This window comes from Chelonoidis abingdonii, chromosome 7 (assembly GCF_003597395.2).
Source record: "Chelonoidis abingdonii isolate Lonesome George chromosome 7, CheloAbing_2.0, whole genome shotgun sequence".
In the NCBI taxonomy this organism is placed as follows: Eukaryota; Metazoa; Chordata; order Testudines; family Testudinidae; genus Chelonoidis; species Chelonoidis abingdonii.
The window spans coordinates 21,732,683-21,757,420 of record NC_133775.1 but is presented as its reverse complement, the minus strand read 5'-3'; the positions used below and the strand labels follow the sequence as shown (position 1 = coordinate 21,757,420).

General features: G+C 41.4%; 1 protein-coding gene across 10 annotated transcripts in view; it reads right to left on the bottom strand.

Moving 5' to 3' along the window:
* LRRC7 (leucine rich repeat containing 7) overlaps window positions 1–24,738 on the bottom strand; it is a 342,753-nt gene that overhangs the window by 96,458 nt on the left and 221,557 nt on the right. For all 10 annotated transcript variants that reach the window (XM_075067709.1, XM_075067704.1, XM_075067702.1 and 7 more), the window contains 4 exons: window positions 17,212–17,356; window positions 14,716–14,788; window positions 7,374–7,503; window positions 6,271–6,386 (listed from right to left, as the gene is read on the bottom strand). In XM_075067709.1, coding sequence (XP_074923810.1) covers window positions 6,271–6,386; window positions 7,374–7,503; window positions 14,716–14,788; window positions 17,212–17,356 — 464 coding nt within the window. The remainder of the gene's footprint in view (window positions 1–6,270; window positions 6,387–7,373; window positions 7,504–14,715; window positions 14,789–17,211; window positions 17,357–24,738) is intronic.

The following is a 24,738-nucleotide window of genomic DNA, read 5'->3' as shown; positions in this document are numbered from 1 at the left end:
CTGGGGGCAGCTGGAGCAGTGGCCCGGGAGGCGGCCCTGGAAGCCATCTGGAGAGCGGGCCCTAGGGGCCTCAGTGCAGTGAGGCCCAGCAGCAGGGATTTAGTAATGGGTACTTATAATAAAAGTCAGGGACAGGTCATGGACCATGATTTTTTGTTTATTGCTGGTGACTTGTCCATGACTTTTACTAAATATACCCATGACTAAATCTTAGTCTGATGTACAAGAACAAAACTGAATGGACACATTTTCAAAACTATGACTTTGGGTGCCCAGTTTAAGACATCATAATGGGAGCATATTTTCAGGTCCTTTTAAGGCAAGGTCCCCAAACTGTGGGGCATAAACCTTTGGGGGGCCACAGCCAGGGCCAGCTCCAAGCACCAGCCCAGCAAGCAGGTGTTTGGGGCGGCTAACGGAGAGGGGCAGCATGTCCGGCTCTTTGGCGGCGGGTCCCTCACTCCCTCTCGGAGCGAAGGACTTGCCGCCAAATTCTGAAGCGGCAGCGCTAGAGCTGATCGCGATCGCGGCTTTTTTTTTTGTTTTTTATCTCCTCTTTTTGCTGCTTGGGACGGCAAAAACCCTGGAGCTGGCCCTGGTCACAGCAGGGCCCAGGCCAGCCCTCATGGGAGGGGGATGGGGGGGGAGTGCCATCCAGCCCCTTCCTGCCCCGAGCTGTGCTCCAGTCCTGCCTGCAGCAACATTCCCAGCTCCATGCCTGGCCCCATTCCTGGCTCCACTCCCTGCCCCAAATGAACCCCTGTCTCAGCTCCCTTATCCATGTTCTTGCCCCACACCCCTTCAGCTCTGTGGAGGCAGGGGATAACAGACAGGGGTAACAGGGGCATGACCCTCAAAAGTCTGGGGACCACTGCTTTAAGGTGTCTCAAGTTCAGCACCAAAAATATGAAGGCATACAAAATTGCAAGCCATTTTTGAAAATTTAGACCAGAACAATCTGAAATCTATATAATATATCTTTTAGTTCTACAGTGCATGTATTTTGTGAATTTAATAATCACAGTTAAGATGTAAGACATGAAAATGGGGGGCAAACATTTACATATATCTGTTTCAAACATTGTTCATTCTACCTATTGTATTTTCAGCTAAGATGAGACTCCACTTTCTTTTGTGGTCACAATTTGATTTCACAAAATTTGTGACCCTGTTTTTGTACCTGAATTGAATCATCAGTGCAAATCTGATCATATGAACCTATCTTCTTGATTTGTGCCCTCAATCTAGTGGTTAGATATGCTGGTAACTCAGATTTGAATCAGCAACTGAACTACTAATATAAATTTTGTATTTCAACCACACTTCTGAAAATTGATCCCATAATACTAATCACAGTTCGCACACTGATTTAGGCTGTGAATAGTGAAGAAACGAGCGGATGTTTTTTCTTGGCTGCTCAGTCAGAACTATGTTACACTGTAGCTACAAAAGGATGCAACAAAGGCATTGCAATGTTGTTGACTAATTACTGATGACAGACAATGGTCATATCCCCAGCTGCTGTAAATTAGCATAGTTCCACTGATTTCATTGAAGCGATGCTGATTTTCACCTCTAAAAATATGGCCTATATGCATCCTCCACTGAGCAGAATAGATGACATAAAAGTGCACTATGTCCATTAAAATTTTAAAGTGTGTTTAATCTGCCTTGCCTCCATTTATCCAGCATTTCTGAGGAGAACATTCAGAAAGTATATCAACTGCACAAAGAAGTCTAAAGTCTATAAATGTGCTATTCAAGGAAGTGCTTATCTTTCATGCTTAAATGCCTAAATTTCTCACTAGACAGGTTGGAAAATTACTTACATAATTGCTTTTTTGTGTAATACATAGTTAAGGAAAAATGTATTCACAATATTAAGTTATCCTAGGTGAAAGATGAACTGGTACATGGATAATTTCTGAAGGACTTATCTAAACTAAATTAACATATAATTCAAAAGCAAAGCACGTGGTACCAAAGCAATCCGTTTCTACTACGGGCCTAAATCTCTTCCAGGTGTGCATCAGGCCTGAGTAAATAAGCTTCTGTGGTTGTCTGTGATGTGGAAGTGAGTTGGAATCACAGGCTCCTGTGTGATTGCTCCACACCCTCTAGTTCCTCCCAGTAACGGGTGGAGGGTGTCTAACAGGTGTCTGTAGTCACAGATTCTGTGGCCATTTTCTAAGGTTAGGAGGCTGGAGTTCACAGGTTTGTACTATGTGGGATTACCACATCTCTTACTTCTCTACCACACTGAGTAGAGGAATCATACCAGTTTCAAGGCCTGCTGCTGCCCTTATTTCCCTGTTTGAGCTACAGGATTTGGATTTATGTACAAGCTTTTAATCACCAATAATTAAAATTGCAATCTCTTGGAAAAACTAACTTCTTGAAAGAGTTTAACACAAGTAATAACTGATTTTTTAAAACAGCATATTAGTGCCACTCAGATTGTCTGAATTCACATTAATTAAATTAAACAGAACAAAATATGAATGTGAAAATCACAGCAGACATTGATAGATGAAAAAATTGAAATATTTAAAATAAAAAACAGGAAGTCATGAAACAATACTTTGATAACATGCTAAATCCCCAGCTGATTATTCAATAAAACCACTATTTGGAAGAGCCCTGACAAGTATGGAACGATGTGTTCCCTTTTCTAATGTTCAATTTTCATATAAAAAGTGCTTTCCTGTATGACAAAAGATGAGGAAAAGTAGAATTTCCCCTGAAGTTCTTTGGAAAGAAAAAAATCTTTCTAAATATATTCCTAGGTCCCAAACTGTCAGTAAGAAATGATTCCATATCAGTGACTAAATTGAGCTAAAGACTTTGAAGCTATTTCTTTTTATCATTATTATCAGGTTACATTCTAGTTATAAAGAGAGATATACTTTAAGAGACAACTAACATCAAATTTGCCTATCTCTAGAGAAGAGTTGGGAAGCTATCTTAGCTTCAGTTCAGTACTACCCATAGTTTCTGACAATACAAGCCAGATCACTTCAACCATGAGTCTGTGTTGGTCTATAGATTTAACCTGGATCAATTTTTAAAAGCTTAAGCTGCATTAAGTGTAAAGTTATTTTAAAATCTGTAGCACTTTAGGAGCTAGTTAATGGATATCTTGTCCAGGAAAAGAAGTAATGTCTCTTTTGGTTTTAGTCAATTTATTGGATTCCCTCACTTATTCACAGATCAGCTGTGGATATCTGCTGTGCCACATTCTCTACTCTTGTCTACGAAGGTGTCTCTATGAGTTGGAGAGACTGCCTTTAAGATTAAAAGGGTAGTTTAGCCTTTATTTCCTTACACTGTGTGGCTGTTTTTAAACTGACACCTGATCTGTAACACACAATATCCCATTAATTAATATCCTCAGTAATTAACTCAAATTAGCACGGCAATATTAAAAAAAAACTAGGACACATTCTGATAACGCATTTGTCTTTCAAAATATGGAAAATGTCACTGGGCATCCTCTAATAATGTAAACAGTGTTAAGTGGAATACAGCATGAAATGAGAGCAAAACATATTTTCTAGTGGGAGAAGGAAATATTCATTTTGGCATTTTATTCTAAGTTTGTGGATAGAAACAGCCTGAATTTTTCTTTCTTGATGGGTCATTTCTCTTATGTTCACCCACTGAATATTTACAGGTTTCAGAGTAGCAGCTGTGTTAGTCTGTATCCACAAAAAGAACAGGAGTACTTGTCTCTAAGGTGCCACAAGTACTCCTGTTCTTTTTCATTGAATATTGTGCATTCAATTCTGGATTCTGATTTTGCCACGTTCCAAACAAACAAACACAAACAACAAACCCTATACTTATATTTCTCCAAACCTTGTTTATACCTCTTCCCCAAAGAGGTTAACTTCATAGTATGTGAAACATTTTATACTGAACATTAGCTGGAGGATTCTATTGAAAGACAAGTTAAGTCCCCTAGAGCTCTTAATACACCCAGGACTATTTTCTAAATTCATAAACTTCTGTACTTATTTTTTGGTGACATTAAAAATAAGAACCCAAACAATGACCAATGTATCTAAAAAAGAGTGAAAATTAAAACTACTGAGTGTTGTGTCCGATTTGACAAAGGAAGTATCACAAAGAATGCTTCAGCAGTCAGGCTCACAGAACAGGGATGATTGCTGTTTGTGACCCAACATCTGGGAAGATGATGATTTTCCACAAGAAGAATATTAAACTAAGCATGTGTTACTGTTTGTATGATAATGGAAGGATGCCAACAGTACTTTTACATATGATTAATATTTTACATAATTTCATGATTAGTGATGGGGAAAACCTGTAAGTCTAAGTTTTGGCTAAACACCAGAACATTAGAATACTTATTTGAAATTTATCCTAACACTTTGGTCTGGAAATCTTGTGAGATCAGGATTTTTCAGGAATTCCTAATTTCACCCAAGCTGGAAGTACCACGATAAAAAAGTGTTGTTCACAGTGTTTCAGTAATTCTACATTCAGTCACCACTGAAATCAATGACCACTAAGATGTGAAAATTTAAACAAAAACAGAAAAGCAATACATGTACACCACAGTTTTTCAAATCTCAGAAAAGATCTAAGTTTGCTCTTGCTCCTAATTCCTCTGAACTAGTTCTATCATCCCATTAAGAGCCCAATTCTGCTCTCATACAAGGTTTACACTGGTGTAACTACCTTGACTTCAGTGAAGTTACTCCAGTTTTTTGCTGCTGTCAGAGCAAAAAATCAGGTCCTATGACATCTAACTGACTTTCAGACAAATGTTCCAATAAGTGGATAATTGTTATCAAGTGTATTATAGAATATTTCTGTGTTAAGGATTTATAATGTGTTGGTGAACTAATTTCTGTTAATAGCCCCCAGTAATAGAGGTGCAAAGTCCTTCTCAGTATTGTCTCCATCTACCATCTGCCACACTACCGAACAAACCTGTATCTCTTTTTATTTTGCTGAAAAGGGTCCTATCCAAGTTATTCCTGAAGTACATGTATGCATGAGTTTTTTGATAAAACCGTCTTTCCCAGTGTCTATATGTGGGGTTAAATCATTCTCATCTTATTCATGCAAATAGCCATATTTTCTTCAATGAGACTAGGTATGTGAAGAAAAGGGTTTGGCCTTAGGTAAACAGATTATAAAGTCAGAAGAGACCGTTATCATTTAGTTTGATCTTGTATATAACACCAGCCATAGGACTTCCCTGAAATAATTCTGTTTGAACTACAGCACATTTTTTTTTAAAATCCAATCTTGATTTTAAAATATCCAGTGATGGAAACTCCACCACAAACCCTGGCAAATTGTTCCAATAGTTAATTATGCTCACCATTAAAAATGTGCACATTATTTTTAGTATGAATTTGTCTAGCTCGACTTCCAGCTACTGGATCTTGTTATACCTTTCCCTTTTAAATTGAAGAGCCTATCATCAAAGTTTTGTTCCTTATGTAGATACTTGATTAGTCTGTAAAGTCATCCTTAACCTTCTCTTGGTTAAGCTAAACCAACTGAGTTCCTAGAGTCTGTCACTAGAAGGCATGTTTTCCTATCTTTTAATCATTCCCGTGGCTCTTCTCTGAATCCTCAATGATTTATCAACATCCTTCTTGAATTGTGGACACGAGAACTGGACACAGTATTGCATTAGCAGTCTCACCAGAGCCAAATACGAAGATAATATAATCTCTCTAGTCCTACTTGATATTGCCCTGTTCATACTTCCAAGGAAAGTCTTTTTCAGAGTTACTGCTTCCCAGGATATAGGTTGGAAGACTAATTATACTCTGCATTCTTTGTTCCTAGAGGTATACATTTACAAGTGGCCGTATTAAAATGCCTATTTTTTGAGTTTTGCCATTGACTTCAATGGAGTCAGGATTTTCCCCTTGATGTTTACATTCTTTTGTGCTTGCACCTAAAGACTTACCATATACAAGTACGTGACCATCTTTTAATCAAGATCATAATTTATACCATCATAAACTTTTTCATGAAGCAAAACATTCATGAACATAAGTGGTCACATTTTCACATGGTAATAATAGGAGACATGAGTGGTGTCAGGATTTTACTTTTGTGAATCCATTGGCCCCAATGAAGTTTTGATATGGAGTTCAATGGGACCAAAACTAGGTACTTAATGATGAAAGACTACCACCTCAATAGCTATTAACTTTGAATGTTTAAAATCATTCAGCAAAACACTTCTAGGGTGAGATGATTAAATTATGCAACATATACCTGTTATCACTCAGATTTAACACTCTCAGCTTCTGCATCTGACCAATCTCATCAGGAAGAAATTCTAGCTTGTTAGAGCGTAGGGACATAACTGTTACGTTCTTACAGCTTCCAATCTAAGGGCATAAAAGACAAGAAGTTAGGATTCGCACTTTGTCAAAGTTTCTCACCACTAATTCTCCTTATCTGAGAAGGTGGCCTAATTATGTCTTTAAAATTAATGAATGAGATAACGACTACCTATTGTGTACTTCTGAGATAATACTTTGAGCCAAACTGACTTTAGTGGGAGTAGAATCAGGTACTTTACTTGATAAATGGCTTTTCAAGTTATTATTTAACCTATTTGCTATCAATAGCTTCCTGCTATATTAAGATGTATGTATACACATCACATTTCTTCACATAGTTTAATTAAAATGCTTTCTATCATCATAATGTGTGCATTAATGAAAAACTCATTTCCAATTCTAGTCTCCCTATTTTACATTGATATTGACATTAATGGTCAAGGGCACAAGCCCTCGGTTTACAATGTAAAACAACAAACAAAATGTGAAAGAGACAAAGTGGGTGAGAGAACATCTTTTATTGGACCAACTTCTGTTGTTGAGACAAGGTTTTGAGTTTACATAGAACTCTTTTTCAGTTAACATGGAGGTGACCTGAAGCAGAACTCTGTGTAAGCCCAAAAGCTTGTGTCTCTCACCCCCAGAAGTTGTTCCAATAAAAGATAACTCACCCACCTTGTCTCTCTAATATCCTGGAACCAACCCAGCTACACCAACACTGCATACAAGCATTAGTAACACATGCGAAAAACAAACAGGGTCAAATCCTGCTTGCCTTGCACACAGGGTCAAATCCTGCTTGCCTTGCTCATGTGAATGATATCACCTGTTCCATGGGAACAAGTGATTAAGGCAAGCAGGAACTTGGCCTTCCATCTGGATCACTTATGACCCCATTCTGCAGAGTGAGAAAACACTTCCATACACCTGCTATAACTTCAGTGGATGTTTTGTATGAGTAAAGATTGCAAGGTTAGGCCCTTCATGTAAAACATACTAATTAATAATTTAAAAACAGAATCAGTTTCTCACTTCTCTAGGCAATTCAGACAGGAAATTCTCATCCACAGCTAATGTCCGCAGGCTATGAAGGTAACCAATGGTAGAAGGTAGGGACTCCAGTTCATTACAGCTGCAATCAAATTCTTCTAATAGAGATAAACTGAAATTTTAAACACGTTGTTAGACTTTTTGAAAAAAATAAGAACACAAATGAACAGTTTCAAATGTCTGTAAGTATGCAGTGTCAGATTACTACATTTGCAAATCATATATGAAAAAGTAACATTTATTATTCAGATTCTCACAGAACAAAAGGTTGAAGATATAAATAAAAATAAATACACCTAAGGGTATGTCTACACTACCCGCCGGATCGGTGGGCAGCAATTGATCCAGTGGGGATTGATTTATCACATCTAGTCTAAATGCGATAAATCAATCCCTGAGCCCTCTCCTGTTGACTCCTGTACTCCAGCGCCACGGGAGGTGCAAGCAGAGTCGACAGGGTAGCAGCAGCAGTCGACTCACCGCGGTGAAGACACCATGGTAAGTCAATCTAAGTACGTCGACTTCAGCTACATTATTCACATAGCTGAAGTCGCATAACTTAGATTGATCCCCTCTACCCGCCCCCCCACAGTGTAGACAGGGCTAAGTATAGCTGAGTATTGGTAATACTACTAATATTGAGGTAATCTTATCTATTTATCTAAGGCAAAGCCAGCAAGGTATTTTTAAGGGATACCATTCTGTCCCCTACATTATTATTGTTATTTATTATTTGTAGTGTAGAAATGCCTAGACTAGAGGCATCTGTCAAGGATCAGAGGCCCAGTGCGTTAGGCACTGGACATATGCACAAAAAAAGACGATAGGTGGGAAAAAAAATGTTTGGTGAGAAGAAAGTATCTTTATACACTACTGAAAACAGTATATTTTTCAGCTGATGTCACTGACACAAACTCTGATACAAAAAGCTGGTTAGTGGAGAGAGCCAAACATTGATCCAAATTCAACAAAGCCTGCTATAATTAGCCATTAAAGCAGAAGATGTATTCTTTGTAAGTATGCTTATCTTTCAAAATTTGACAGATTATCTTCTGAGATTGTTTCAAAATGCAATACGGGATAGCCAACTGTATAGCAAAAATTAATACAAAAGCAAACAGAAATAAGTCATTTTTAAGAGTATTTGGCTTCTGAACTTAAAGTACTTCAAGGTTTTCATGCCAAGTCTTTAATATAAAACTGCCTGATTAGTGGAACTGTGTAATGTGCTGAGCACCTGATGTACTAAATACTAACATGCTCCCTTTATGAAAAAATAAATTATCTCAATATCTGCCCTGGATCCTTGTTGTGCTCCACCTCTAAAAGCTCACAACAATGTAAAAGACTGTAATGGAGATCAGAATCCCCACTTGCATGCTTCAGAGGTGCCTCACCCATGTCAATCTAGCTATGATTGTAGTGTAAGAGAAAAGTGAGGCCTAAGAATTTGACCTTCACTTGAGTGAACAGTGCTCACACTCATGGGTACAATTGCAATACTAAAGGCAATGACAGTTATAAGTGAACAATGGTTGCAGATCTGGACCTTTCAATATTTCTTTAAAATTATTTTTACCCAACTAAATTATTTAAAAAACTCTTCTAGCCTTCGAGCTCTGAGAAATGTAATGCCTGCAACAGCTAATCTACACCCAAGGCCCAACTGGTTCTCAGGTCTGAAGCACATCACCCTTCCATGAGCCATACGGTAATTAATTAAGTGAATTGTGAGGAGAACAGCTGAAAGCTTTGCCAGATATTTTATAAGTTTTGTATCTATCAACCTGTCTTTCAAACCAGACAAAGAGCAATATTTTGCAAAGGTAATACTCAAACATGTTGGCCTAGTTCATTCAAGGTCTTTCCTGGCAGGAATAGGCATAGGACAGAGGACTCCTGTAAAGGAAAGTATAGTGGAAAGGATGCCATCCTGGAAGCTGCCCACAATCAGCTAGGGTTTGCCAGGTGATGTGCTGATTTAGCACAACTCCCCGTCCCTACTTAGACCTAGAATTGAGAACATTACAAACACTATCCTGAAAACAGTAAATGTCATGAGCCACACAAGGGGTGCCACTGAAACCTTAATAGGCAATATAACTTTAGTTAAAAGATACCATCTGACATACACATTCTCAAACTCTTTCCCTCTTGGTAACAATCAGGACAGAAATGAAGTTTGTGATAACAGAAGGAACACAGTCAAAGTGAGACTGGACTTAATCTAGCTATCCAACAGCTATACAACTTCTGTGCAACTCAGAAGTCTAATTTTCATTGTTCAGAGTTTGTAGAGGGAAGGTAACCTGGCCACAACAGCTTATCACATGAATTTAGTTAGGTTTCTAATAACCTCATCACTCACTGAGGGTCCACTCATTCTCCCTGGGTGTGCAGAGTATGAAAGCAATGGACCTGTATGGGTCTTCTGTACAGGGGTAGCTCCAGGCACCAGCGCAGCAAGCATGTGCCTGGGGCGGCAAGCCGCAGGGGGCGGCCTGTCAGTCACTGTGAGGGCGGCAGTCAGGCTGCCTTTGGCAGCATGACTGCGGGAGCTCCACTGGTCCCACGGCTTCGACAGCAATTCGGCGGCGGGTACGCTGGAGGCGCAGAACTGGCAGATCACCCGCCAGAAACGCTGCCAAATGGGCGTGACCAGCGGACCTCTGCAGGCATGCCGCCGAAGACGGCCTGACTGCCGTGCTTCGGGTGGCAAAAAACATGGAGCCTCCCCTGCTTTTGTGTCCCCTGGAAACCATGGGGCTATGCCCAACACATGCTCTACCTGTACTAGAGAGAAGAGTAACCCATAGCTTAAGAAGTCCTCGTTCTCATGTTATTTTCACCACATATTTGATCAATCACCCTAAAGTTGGGGAAGGATGGAATTGATAACAAAATGGATACTAGATGCTTGGTGGAAGAAGCCTGTAACTTAAAGAAGCCCTCTCTCACCATGATTTAGTTATTACTTCTCTGCATTGTTTCCTCCTCTTTCACTTGCTGCAGTTTTTCCTACTCTACTTTGATTGTGTAGATCCACCAGAAAGATAGCTACAGATGAGATAAATGAAGGGAAATTAAAGCTTTTCAGTATTTTTGAGAGATGCATTTTTCCTCAAGTATTTTCTTAACTGCACCTATCATTTTAAAAAAAATGTATATTGTTTAAAACAGTGGTTCCCAAAGTCCATCGCTTGTTCAGGGAAAGCGCTTGGCGGGCCGGGCCAGTTTGTTTACCACTGCATCTGCAGGTTTGGCCAATCATGTCTCCCACTGGCTGTGATTTGCCACTCCAGGCTAATGGGGGCTGTGGGAAGGACAGCCAGCACATCCCTCGGCCTGCGCCGCTTCCCACAGCCCCTATTGGCCTGGAACGGTGAACTGCAGCCATTGGGAGTCGCGATTGGCCAAATCTGTGGATGCGGCAGGTAAACAAACTGGCTTGGCCCACCAAGGGCTTTCCCTGAACAAGCGGCAGACCAGCTTTGAGAACCACTGGTTTAAAGCACCAAAGAATACTAGGAGAGTGGTGATGATATGGTACTGAATATCACCAGGATATTTTAAAAGGTTACCTCACATTGATGTGTAATTTGCATTAAGGAAGGTAGGTATCAGGCCTGAACCTACATTTTTTGCACACCAAATACGCTCCCTGAAATCAGTGGGACTTTTGGGTATGCCAGAAGTGCAGTTGGGGTCTCATCATATAATAAAACAATAAATTTGTTGATAAGTAATCACCAATTTGTTTGATTTTGTGGTAAGAACAACAGTGAACAATGTAGCTGTTTCACATATGTATGTTTGTTATAGCAATTGCCAGGATTTATATGACATGCATTCTGGAAGCCACTCAAACGATATTCATTACATGAATTACATCAGAATACTTTCTTACAATAGTTTGCATTCTACAGTGCAGTACATGTGCTACAAAATACAAAAGTTTTCCTCTGCTCAAGTATTTCCACCATATTGTATATGTGTACTGAGACCTGATAAAAACTGTGTTTCCTGACATTGGAAAGGATGTAACCAATTGCTTCTTTAGCGCAGTACCACTTAGATCCATGCTAGAAAGTCTCAACCCTAGGTCACTACTGCAGATATATTTTGCCATCCTGGGTGGAGAAAGGGAACCAGACTCAGTAAACAAGGTAAGGCAGCTCTGACTGACAGAGCCAACAAGGAAGAAGTAGTGAAACAAGACTGGAGACCCAACCTAGCCTCATCTCCCTGTCTCCCGCTAACTCTCCATAAAGGGCCAGCCACTCTGTGACACCATCCTTCCTATCTGACAAGTTAATTAGTTTTCTGCTCTCATTATGTCATTTTCGTTGTGAGTTCAATCCTTGAGGGGGCCATTTAGGGATTTGGGGATTGGTCCTGCTTTGAGCAGGGCGTTGAACTAGATGATCTCCTGAGGTCCCTTCCAACCCTAATAATCTATGATTCTACGATTCTGTGTGCGCAAATGATATCTCCAGGTCATGAATGAGCACATCTCTAGAGATAAGCATTTTTTCTCTCTATGGGCTCAATCCAGCAAAGCACTTAAGAAATGGGAAACCATTGGGGCTATTCAGAGTTCTTAAAGACATGTTTAAATGCTTGTTGGATTGGGGCTACACTGTTCAGCATCTCACAGGGTTGAACCCTAAATATCTCTGAGTCTAGGCTGATAGTGACTAACCACCATCACTACCACCTTTTTGGCTCCAACTGCTTTGCTGGCAGTTCTATTAAGGCAAGTATCAAATAGTTGACAGACTGCTCTCTATGTCATTATAACATCCGGTTCTGAGAGAGTCAGTTTTCTCCTCCTCATTGTTGATTTTTATATTACAATAACATGTTCCAGTGGGTACCATGGCTACCACTTTTTGACAAAGACCCAGCAGGAAACTGTCTAAAGTAATGAATGAGTCAGAGAAGGGAAGCACAATTTGAAGTTATAGGTACAGTGCTCATTCTATGGAAGAAAATTACTTCACCTCTAGTGCTGCCAGGCCCCTAAATTTAACAAGCACAATCATTCAAAAATGATGTAGCAGTATTAGCTGTCTATCCTAGTGTTCTGCAAATCCACCTCTTAGAGCTGCAGTATCTCTCTTTTGAGATCTAATTAAGGCTTCTTGAGAAACAATATTTAACAGAAAGTTGGCATAAGACCAGAGGATTCCTTTCAATTCTGAACAATTCAATCACCGAGATAATATCTTAATGACAGGATTCTTTTTTAAAAAAAGGCACACTACAAAAAGCCACCAAAGTGCCAAGTAGTGCATAAACCATCTGGATAGTGTCCAATATAATTTCTATCATCTTCAGATCTACCTCGCTTTCAATATTTACTGCTATATAAACTTTGTCTCATAGGATTCATGAAACCTTCTATTGCTATATACCAATGCACATCACATAAATCCAGTGAACCTTCATCAGGTAAGCTATTTCAAGCCAAAATTCAGCTTTCATTGCTATTGCTGTAATGTTGCAGAATTCAGAATTTTTTTGAATGTCATACCAACAGTTAATTAAGTTGTTATTGAAAGATCCTGCAAAAAACAAACACTTGTTAAAGCTCTAGTTATACAGAGTAGAGACTAAAGCAGTTCTACAGGCCTTAATATATTTGGTATTGACTCAGAATACACTTAAATCTCTGTATTTTTGGAGAAGTATAATGAGCTATTCAAGAGAGCTTTAAAATGACGTCTTCAGGACACAGCAGACCAGGGAACACTGTCTGGAGTAAAAGCAGGGTTTGTTGAAGAGGGCTTTACTAGAGTGAGGAGTGTGGGAATGTTCTGCCCACCATACTAAGCTGCAGAGTGAGTTTCCTGTGGCTCACAAGTGGGATCCACTTGCAACATTTTGCTATTTGTTCAAAGGTTCTCTAACTTCATTCTGGTGTGCAGTAGTTCTGTATCTAAAGAATAAGAAAAAAAAACTATGTTCTATCAACAAGAACATATTTGGATTTAGAACTTTTAAATAAATGGTTTATTTATGGGCACCTTTATATAAATTAAAATGCTATAATATAAAAATATTCAAATATGACATTTCATATGATGGATATTCAATCACTATACTTACCATAAATACCTACCTAAAAAGAAAGATAAAAGTAAAATAAAATCTCTAACAAAGCAAGCATCTGAATGAACACCATAATTTAGGTATCTATTTGTTTACACTACTGCTTATTAAACTGAGGTTAATCTGGAAAATGCTTTAAAAACAGATCATTTCAAAAGGAACATCATTTAGCAAAATGCTGACTGTTTTATGTGATTTTTTTTAAACTGTATAGATAGAGCACATTGTCAATCTCTTACACAAGACAAACTATTCATAGCCTGAAAAACTGTTATTGCTTGAACAAACTTGTTCTTTAAAAATCCTACTGCATGCAGATGCAAGATTAAATTCTAGTAGACAATATAGTATATTCTAAAAATCCCTACAAGCATTCATTTGATCCACATTGCAGCAGTAAAAGCAGTAGAGGGGGAAAATGCTTTTAAGACAAAAGGGTCAGCTCTCTATCAGTTTTCTATCAAAAAAGAATGCACATAATTGCAGTCTAATTGAAAAATAGGCAAATCTTTTCACCATTTTAGAGAGAGGTTTCCATCAGTCTTGAATTTTGTAATGAATTTGAGCGTTAACTCCACAATAAACCCAAGACTAAATAAAAAAAGCACTATGAACTCCAGTACAACTGACAGACTATATTGCAAGAACCAAATAACTTCTCATACAACTACAGAGTTTAGGAGTTATAGAAGAACACTGTTATGAGATTATTTACACAGTATTATCCACATTGTGTAATATGTACCTATGAAACTGTCATTCCTTTTGTTTTATGCAATATGCTCTACTCCTTTAAAAATTCTAAGCAATGTTCATGTGTGTAAAGTTTGGCAGCCATTTTGTTCCAAGAATTCAGTGGAGACCATCACTGAAGAGAGACACACTTTTTGAGAGAAGACTTTACTTTTTTTCTTTCCAGTTTTGTTCCTCTATTGATCCGAACTATAAATAATTTAGACTAAAAATATATCTTTGCTCTTTGTATATGGAAAACATAACAGATAATGGCATGTGATTTTCTGCTTATATACACTAGTGTAACTCCTTGACTTCAAACATAAGATGAGAATTAGACCCATATTCTTAAAATTAGCTCTCATTTCAATAGATTTTACTTTTGTCTCTTTCAAAACAATATGCATATGGCAAAGCAAGGCAGGTTGCTCCTAATGTTAGAGATGCTGTAGTATATGAAATTTCTTCTACTTACTTTCCAATTGCATTGGGCAGTACTGTAAGCTGATTGTCATCTACTTTTAGTGTTGTAAGCCTTTTCAACAATCCTACAAAACAGAGAAAGGTATTTTAAATGACAGATATGTGGGTAGAGAGAATTTAGTACAATATGTACTTGGAACAGACTAAGTCTGTATTGCAGCATACGTATTATACCTCCAATCCTGAATGCACATGCTTAACTTCAAGTATGAATGGAGTTATTTATGTGCCTCAAGTTAAGCACATGCACAAATATATGCAGGACTAGGGTCTACATTCACAGATGGGGAATGCGAAACGCCTGTATTCCAATGGCAACAATAGCAGGAGATAAGAGAAAAGAGTAATGGGCTGACAAAAAAACCAACAAAACAAGAAGATTTTTTGGCTAAATTGGTTCCCTGAGCACCTGTGTGACGCTAACAAGGCTGCTGCGCAGCTGTGCAGCTTATAGGGAACTTAGGTTGTGACCTAATTAAACCTATCCATGGCCTCCTATCTTTCCTCCAGCGTGGATGGCCAATGCGGGAGTGTGTCCTGTAGCATATTCATGAATACAAAGAGGAAGGTGTCTCTTCCCTGCTGGTGCAGATGTGGGAGGCCCAGCCCCCCCTTGTTTAACTTTCCTTCAAATCCTTCAAAGGGATACTTTACTTCAAATCCTTGTCCAATCTATTTTATGTGACAACCACACTCCTTTCATAACAAGTACCTGCACTGGACATCTGCCACAGCAAGTCTCCAGAAAAATGCTTGGCTGCCTCCCCCCCACCCTACCTGGATTCCCAGATATCCACAGATTCCTTCCATATTTGCATCCTGTGTCTGCTCCCAGGCTGCCAAAGAGCATACAGGGTGCATCAGCTGTTCCCATCCTGGTACCTAGTGCCTCTCTGTGGCTGCATGTAAATATCCCACCACTCATCCAGTCAGCAGAAAGGACAATACAGTGACATTGCTTCCTGCCCTTCCTGTCCATCCCTGTAAACTTTCCCTCTTTTCCAAATCTGCTCTGAGGGAGCCCTTAAAGAGGCAATACTCCTTTTCTTTCAGTTAGCTGGAAGACCAACTTGCATAATGGTTGCTGTAGGGTGATTAACAAATTGTTTTAATTGATCTTTTACAAATAAAATTTCTACATGCTATATTCTGTTTTAACTATTACCAGTGTAGAACTGTAGTAATGTTATGACTTCCATGCCTACTTTGGATTTAGCAAACAGATCAGGATCTGTCCCTAAAATTTTTATTTTAATTTCAGTGTCAAAGGTTTTTAAATTATACATTTGTAATCTTATATTCAAGGCAAATAACTCAGAGCTAACAAAAGTGTCTCAGATGATTTACTGTGGATTTAGGCACCAAATCAGAAAGCATTTGTCTATTTGAAAGCATAGTCCCAATGAAGTCAAGTTAAGTATGTGCTTAAGTACTTTGTTGAATCATGGCAAGACATGAAAAGAAATTATGAAAATCTAATACAATCAAAATGACTTTGTTCTATATTTCATTTGTAATGAAGATAAAATATTTCCATATATTTAACTGAAAATGGCCTTGATTCAGCTAAACTCTTAAGCATGGGCTGAAAGTTAATCATATGCTTAAGTGCTTTCCTGAGCGGGGCCCAATATTTGCATTTGGCACTTAAAATTAAATTGTATTTGACATGTTTAAACTTTGTAATACCAAACAAAGATGCTGACCGTGCATAGAAAATGAACATACAATACTTAGATGAAAAGGACTCAGCTTGAATGTCATCTGTCTACATACCATATCTAGTATTATGGCCTTTACTATTATCAGATTATTCTAAGTATATGGCATAGTCTGACAAAAATAATACAAATCTTTTAGACTGAACAGTTTAGAACTTCTTTTAAATAATGGAAAATAAAGTAAGATCGCAAAATAACAAAAAAGTAATTCTTTACAGGAATATGCATATTTGTTTTGTAAGTATCTGTAATTGCAGAAGTAATAATAATTCCATTAGAAAATTATATGTAAACCAAATAATCAAAAACAGAAAATAAAATATTTTGACACAATGTCTTCTCCCACTTATATTGGTGCATCCCCATTGATGTCAATTTCGGTTGCACCATTGTAACAGGGCAGGATTTGTCCCTTGGATTTTAAAGCAATTAGTATATATAAATGGACTGTCATAAACACTATCAAATTTACATTGGATTGACTTGACCAATAACACCTTTCTTTACTGTGAAATAGAGATGATCCAGAACTAGAACACCAGATCTCAGTTCCTCCAAACATGGGGAAAGTTTGTATCTAGATGCAGATCCTGATCTTATCTTTGCAATTTGAACCAGAGCACCAAATATAAACAACTCTTGAACTTGGGGGTAGTTTATATTCAGGTCTGGATTCTAGCTTGGTAACTCAGGCCCATCTCTGTTGCAGAGATATAAATAACACCAACAAAATTAAAAGCTTATCAATCAGCATTTACTCTTCTCACCTAGAGAGTCTGGCAGTTGTTGTAACATATTGGATGACAATAGGAGATCTTCAAGTGCTTCACATCCTGATACATCCAAGTCAATAGTTTCTATCCTGTTTTTTGACATATCCAGGTACACCAACTGCTTTAACTTCCCTATAGACTTAACGACATGGTATAAACAGGGTTAGCTGAGCAGATATGCATTCCATAGGAATCTCTAATGCTTAACAGAAACATGCAGTAGTAGCCCAGGCTTATCTTTTGCTATCTGAATGTTTATTTTTACCCAGATTGCTGTTGCTTCAATAAAATTAATCTGATTTGAGAGCTTTCCTATTCAGATAACCACAAAATGAAGGACTGACATCTGAGAAAGTTGAAAACAGTTGATGTTATTTCTAAAAATTATGTTACTATATAAAGCCTAATAAAATGGTGGTCATCAGCATTACAAATCCTCTAAAATTTGCTATCATTCCAGGCAATTGGAAAATCAATCATTGCTTGTTTTTTGTTGTTTAGATGTACCAACCCAATCAACTTTGCAAAAAAAATTGTTTATTCAAAATAAAAAAAAAATCACTAAAGTGTCATTGGTTCTTTAACTAGGAACCAATCCTAGGAACTCTTACTCACACAATCAGTCTATACTTAGGTGATATCTACACTTAAAACGCTGCAGCTGCACCACTATAGGGCTTCAGTGTATACACTTACTACAGCAACAGCAGCAGTTCTGCCATCACTGTAGTAAATCCACCTCTCCAACAGGTAGAAGCTAGGTTAATGGACGAATTCTTCCGTCAACCTAGGACTGTCTACACTGGGGGTTAGACAGACATAGTTACATCTCCCAGGGATGTGTATTTTTGACACGTCAGACAGACAAAGCTATGCCAATGTAAGTTTTCATTGTAGAACAGCCCCAGTTGTCATTGTCCTCAGTGTGACACTAGGCACATGAATGAGTCTTTCTAGGGGTGAAGCCGATATGATCTAAATTTTATACAATTATGGATGCTGACTTAAAATCTGGCTGGATCTTAAAAGGCAATAATTCACTGCCCAAATACAATGTTTGAGCTGCAGCAGTACCATCAATGATCAATTTGGTTACCCTAAGGAATTCTGTAGCCTTTTGGGATCTCTCTCAAAATCTGTTTAACATTAAACAGCCTAAACTGAAGTTAGGTAATTAATACTTTTTAAAAAGCTGTAGTCCTAGTAAAAATGACAACTATAATTTTAAAGATGTATCCATGACAAATCACATCTGACAAATCAAATGTAACATTCAGAAAGGAAATGATTTTTGGTCCGCTAGAGTAGCATTGGCACATTATTCATGACATAAAAGTTCACCTGGAAAAATTAACATAAGCAGTGCTTGTGATTTTTCTGAAGTTTATATCTATTGAACTTGCATGTAGAATAAACATATTGAAAAAATAGGCAGAGGTGGACCTACAGTAGTGACAAGATAATTATTCTTCTTTCAAGTGCTGTTACAATCTACAACAGTGGTTTTCAATTTTTTTTCTAGTGACCCAGTTGAAGAAATTGTTGATGCCAGCGACCCAACGGAGCTGGGGATGAGCGGGTTGTGGTGTTGGAGGGGGTTAGGGCTCTGGGCTGGGGGTGCAGGCTCTGGTGTGGGGCTGGAGATGAGGGGTTTGGGATGCAGGAGGAGGCTCTGAGTTTGGGGAGGGGGTTCAGGGCTGGGGTAGAGGGTTGGGGTGAGGGAGGGGGTCAGGGCTCTGGGCTGTGGATGCAGGCTCTGGGGTGGGGACATGGCTACAGGAAGGGGCTCTGGGTTTGGAGGGGGCTCAGGGCTGGGGTAAGGGATTGCGGGCTTACCTTGAGTGCCTCCTAGTCAGTGACGCAGTAGGGGTGCTAAGGCAGGCTTGCTGCCTGTCCTGGCACTGCAGACTGCCCTGCGCCCTGGAAGCAGCCAGCAGCAGGTCCAGATCCTAGGTGGAGGCATGCAGGCAACTCCATGTGGCTCTTGCCCGCAGGCACTGCCCCCGCCTCCTGCTCCCATTAGCCGGGGCTGGGGCAGAACGCAAAGCCCTGTGGCTCCCCAACCAGGAACCGGACCTGCTGCTGGCTGCTTCCGAGGCACAGTACGGTGTCAGAAGAGGTAGGGACTAGCCTGCCTTAGCCGGGCAGCACCACTGACAGGACTTTTAATGGCCCAGTCAGAGACAGAGCCGCCGCAACCCACTGCCTTAAATTCCACAATTTGAAAACCACTGATCTACAGTAATTACTTTGTTCTTACTGTAAAATTAAATGAGGGATCTCAATACTCATGTTTAAATACATAAACAAAAATAGCCCCTGCCTTGATTCCCTCATGGACATCCATGAAGGACATGGGAGCTGCCTATAGTATTTTATGAATGATATATGTTCCACCTGTTTATTTTGTTTCTGTGTTCTTTGCTTTATGATTACAAGTAGTTAATTCAAGCACAGATTACTTCCAGGTATGCAGGAAAGGGGATAATAGTTTCATATTTATTAGTATTTAAAAGAGAACTTACATTTGGTCATTATTAAAATACAGATATGAAACATGGAGATGCAGACCATTGAAAAAAATAAATTTTTGAATTATGGTATTAGAAGAATTCTGAAAATATCATGGATAGATAATTAACCAACAAAAAAGTATTAGAGCTAATAGGAACTCAGAAAACGCTTGCCAGATGAATGAAAACTGTGTGAAAAGAAATATTTTGAGTTTAGGGCACCTTTTAAGAGATTCAGTGCAAGGCATGTTCATGGGCACTGGAAGAGACAATTGATATACAAAGAACAAGGCAGAAAAAACAGTTATCTACCATTCTTAACTGTTGTTCTTTGAAACGTGTTGCTCATGTCCATTCCATTCTAGGTGTGCGCATGCCCACACATGCAGTCGTCAGAGATTTTAGCCTTATCGGTATCTGTAGGGCCAGCTGTGGCGCCCCCTTGAGTGCCGTGCTCATGCAGCGGTATATCAGGCGCTGCCAGCCCTATGCTCTTTCAGTTCCTTCTTGCCAGCAACTCTGAGAGAGGATCAGGAGGGCAGGTAATGGAATGAACATGAGCAACACATCTAAAAAAAAACAGTTATGAGAGGTGGGAAACCATTTTTATTTTGAGTGCTTGTTCATGTTGATTCCATTCTAGTTGATTCACAAGCAGTATCAATGGAGATGGGCTCAGAGTTCATGGTCTTGCAGCTTGCAGCACTGCTCTGCCAAAGTCAGTGTCATCTCGAGCTTGCTGGATAAGTGTATAATGAGATGCAAATGTGTGGACCAGGTAGCGGCCTTACAGATCTCTTGGATTGGCACCTGTGCCAGGAAGGCCGCTGACAACACTTGTGCCTTAAGTGTGCCATCACAGGCACCTTCACCAGCTTATAGCAATAGCGGATGCAGGCCATGATCCAGGATGAAATCCTCTGAGCAGACACCGCAATGAACAACTGCGTTGACTTACGGAATGACTTTGTTCTATCTATATAGAAGGCCAATGCCCTCCTGACGTCCAGAGTGTGTAGCCTGTGCACCTCATCTGATGCATGAGCCTTTGGAAAGAAGATGGGTAAGTATGTCCTAGCCAGTATGAAACTGGGAAATGACCTTGGGTAGAAACACTGGATGTGTTCGCAGCTGGACCTTATCCTTGTAGAAGACCATACAGGGCAGCTCCAAAGTAAGTGCCCTGATCTCACACACCCTGTGCGCTGACGTTATCACGATCAGGAACGAAACTTTCCAGGAGAGAAGCAAGAGAGAGCAGGAAGCCCCATAAGCCTCGACAGCACAAGATTCAGTTCCCAGGGAGGGATGGGATCCCAGGCTTGCAGGTATAAATGCTCCTAGCCTTTCAAAAACAATGCTGTCATGTCATAAGTATAACTGAAGATCGACCAGCCTTGGACTGGAGGATAAAAAGCCAAGTCAGTAGCAAGGTGGACCTTGATCAATGACAGGGACAAGCCATGGAGTTTGAGGTGTGGCAGATAATCCAGGATCTCCTGCAGCGGGGCCTGCTTGGCCTGAATATGCTGTTCTGAGGCTCAGCACATTAACCTTTTCCATTTGGCCAGGTAAGTAGCTCTGGTGGAGGGTTTTCTGCTACCCAGCAAGACCTGCTGAACATGGGCGAAGCATACCCGTTTGTCCATGCTTAGCCATGCAGGAGCTAAACCATCAAATGCAGTGCCTCCAGGTTCAGGTGCAAAAGGCTGCCGTGGTTCTGGGACAGCAGACCTGGCCAGTGGGGCAGCTACAGAAAGGCTCAGCACCGTGCCAAACCAGTGCTGGTAAGGCCACATGGGGGCTATTAGGATAATTCTCACTCTGTCTTGCTTGATCTTCACAGCACAGGGAGGAAGGCATATATCAGCACTCCCGGCCACAGAATGAAAAAGGCGTCCATCTCCTGGATCCAACAGAACACATGGCACTTTCTGTTCTGCCTGGACACGAATAGGTCTACCTGCTGGTCCCCCACCTCTGGAAGATTATGCGGCCTGCCTCAGATAGAGCAACCACTCGTGGTGAGATGAGAAAGTCCTCCTGAGATGATCTCAGACATTCCTGGTTTCAGGCAGGTATGCAGGTATCAGATGGATGGCATGCCACACACAAAAAACCCAAAGGAAGAGAGTTTCTTGACAAAGGGCTAAAGACTTGGCACTGCCTTGCCTGTTGATGTAATACGTTGCGGTGGTATTGTCTGTCAGGATCTGCACCACTTGCCCTTCAGAAGGGGCAAGAAAGCCTGGCAGGCCAGGCAAACCGCTCTGAGCTCCCTGACGTTGATCTGGAGGCCAGATTGTCCCACAATCAGCGTCTCTGGGTGCTTATCTCACCCAGGTGCACTTCCTAGCCAAGATCCAAAGCATCAGATACCAGGATCAGCAATAGGGTTGCAAAGGGGACTCCCTCCAACACTGACCTGGGGTCCAACCACCAATCCAGGAACGACTTGATGGGGTCCAGCACCCTGATTACCTAGTCTAGGTTGTGCCTGTTGAGGATATAGACAGACACTTGCCACGCTTGCAGAGGCTGGACATGGAGCCGAGCATGGCTGATCATGTATGTCAGCCATGGCCACGTGGCCATGTGGCCCAACCACCACAGGCAGTTGTGAGCCATGGTGAGCGGGTGGTTCTTTACATAGAAGATCAGCTCCAACGTGGCCTAAAAACACACTTCTGGAAGAAAGGCTCTCGGTCGTATGGAGTCAAGAATCGCCCCAATGAATTCTATTAGCTGGACCAGTATTAAAGGTGGATTTTTTCTCATTTATTAACAGTCCCATGTCGCAGCAGGTGCAACACACCAGATCAAGGCTTCTCTGCACTTGTACTTTGATGAGCCAGATGTCTCAGCTAAGCAGCCATTGACGCCATACATTTTGTGAACACCCTCGGGGCTAATGAGAGGCCAAAGGGCAGCACTGTGAATTGAAAATGGCATCCACCCACTATGAACTGGAGGAAACATCTGTGACCTTGGAATACGGAATTAGGCATCCTTCAAGTCAAGGGCAGCGTACCGGATCCAGGGAGACCATGTGAAACTTCAAACTTTCTGAGAGACTTGTTGAGGCGACGCAGGTCCAGAATGGGTCTGAGGCCCCCTTTTGCCTTCAGGATTAGGAAGTAGTGGGAATAAAACCCTTTTCCTTTCATGTCCCGAGGCACCTCCTCCACTGCCCCAAGGTGCAGGATTTTCTCAACCTCTTGGACAAGGAGTTGCTCATGAGAAGGGACCCTGAAGAAGGATGGGGAAGGAGGGGCAGTCAAAAATTGCAGGGTATAGCCCTGAGATACTATGTCCATCACCCAGTGATCCAAAGTGACCCACGACCAGGCCGAATGGATGAAAATAGTCAAGGAAAGAACAAGATGGATCCAGGGAATTGACTGGGGTGTCGCTCTCGAGCATATCTTCCAAATGAGCACTTCTGGACCCTGGGATGCTTTGCAGTGCCAGGCTGCATGGGTGAAGGAAGGGCATCTACAACGGAAGCTCATATTTCTATCCCTTCCCCTTGCAGGCCACTGACAAAGCTGCTAAGGCCTTGGTGGTGGGGGTGGCCGGAACTGCTTCCATGCAGACTGCAGCGTCCTTTAACCCATGCAACCTCACATCAGTCTGCTCCAAAAAGAGACTGTTCCCATCAAATAGGAGGTCCTGCATAGAGGTCTGCATCTCTTGGGACCGGCCGGTGGTATGAAGCCAGGAGCTGCACTTCATGACCACTGCCGATGCGACCACTCTAGCTGCCGAGTTCCACGTGATCTGGAGAAAGCACCTAGCCACCGTGGTGCCCTTCTCCACCAGGATCCTGAATTCCTGGGCCAGAACCTGAGGGAGGGACTCTTTGAACTTATGAAAGGAGTACCATATGTTAAAATTGTACCCACCCAAGAGGGCCTGATGGTTTTCCACCCAGAATTGCAGGCTGGCTGTTAAATAAATTTTTCTCCCCAAAAGGTCCAGTATTTTTGGGAGTTGAATTAGTGTGCCCCTGCTTCTTTTCTGCCCTTTCGGAGGTGGGAGGGATGGACAACGGGGTTTGCCAGAGGGCCTTGGCAATTTTCAAGACTCCATCATGCATTGGTAGTGCAACATGTGCTAGGGTAGAGGGTGAGAGGACATTGAACAAGGTGTCTGCCTGCTCGGCCATCTCCTCCATCTCTAGGCCCAAGTTCTTGGCCACCCATTGCAGCAGGGCCTAGTGTTCTTTAAAATTGTCAGGCGGGCTAGCCCTTGAGGGTCCCGCGACTGCCTCATCCGGGGATGATGACAATGACTGTACTGCCAGGGAAGGCATCATTCCCCGTGGGGGAGGATAGTTTTGGAATGGGCGCTGTCTCCTCTACCCCGATCTCTGAGTCTCACCCATCGAATCCAGTGCTGCCGGTACCCCCAGCTGTTGCTCCGAGGTGGCAGTAGATGAGCAGTGTAAAGGGGACATTGTCATCACCGGCGTGCCCAGGCACTCTAATATGGCCACTGCACTCGCCGTGCTGCAAGGCAGCGCCAGAGATGCTGGTGCAGCCTCAGGTGCCCAAACGCCGATGCAGTCTTGGCGAGGGGCTGAACTGCCCTTCTATGCCGGTGGAATCCCTTTCTGGTAACCACAGCAGGACCATCGACGCCTCTGACTGCCTGCTGAGCGTCGATGCCAGAGACCAGTGTTTGGAGTGAGAGGATCGGTGCCAGTATTGAAGGGACCAGTGCCGGGGTGGACCGGAATCACAACAGGGAGTGCTCCCTTGGGACAGAGGACCGAGATCTGCACCAAGGCGACGACTGGTGGGAGGGCGAACAGTGCCTGTAGTACGGAGACTTGACTTGCACCTCCTCCTAGGCAATCTGTGTCAAGATGGCGGGGACTGCAATTGCAATGCTGGTGATGGAGGGTGAGCCCCAGAGGATCTGGGCTGTGACATCGGAGATCTGCAGTACAGAGATGGAGAGCACTGCCTTGTCTTGGAGGATCGGTGAGGCTCCACAGCCCCCT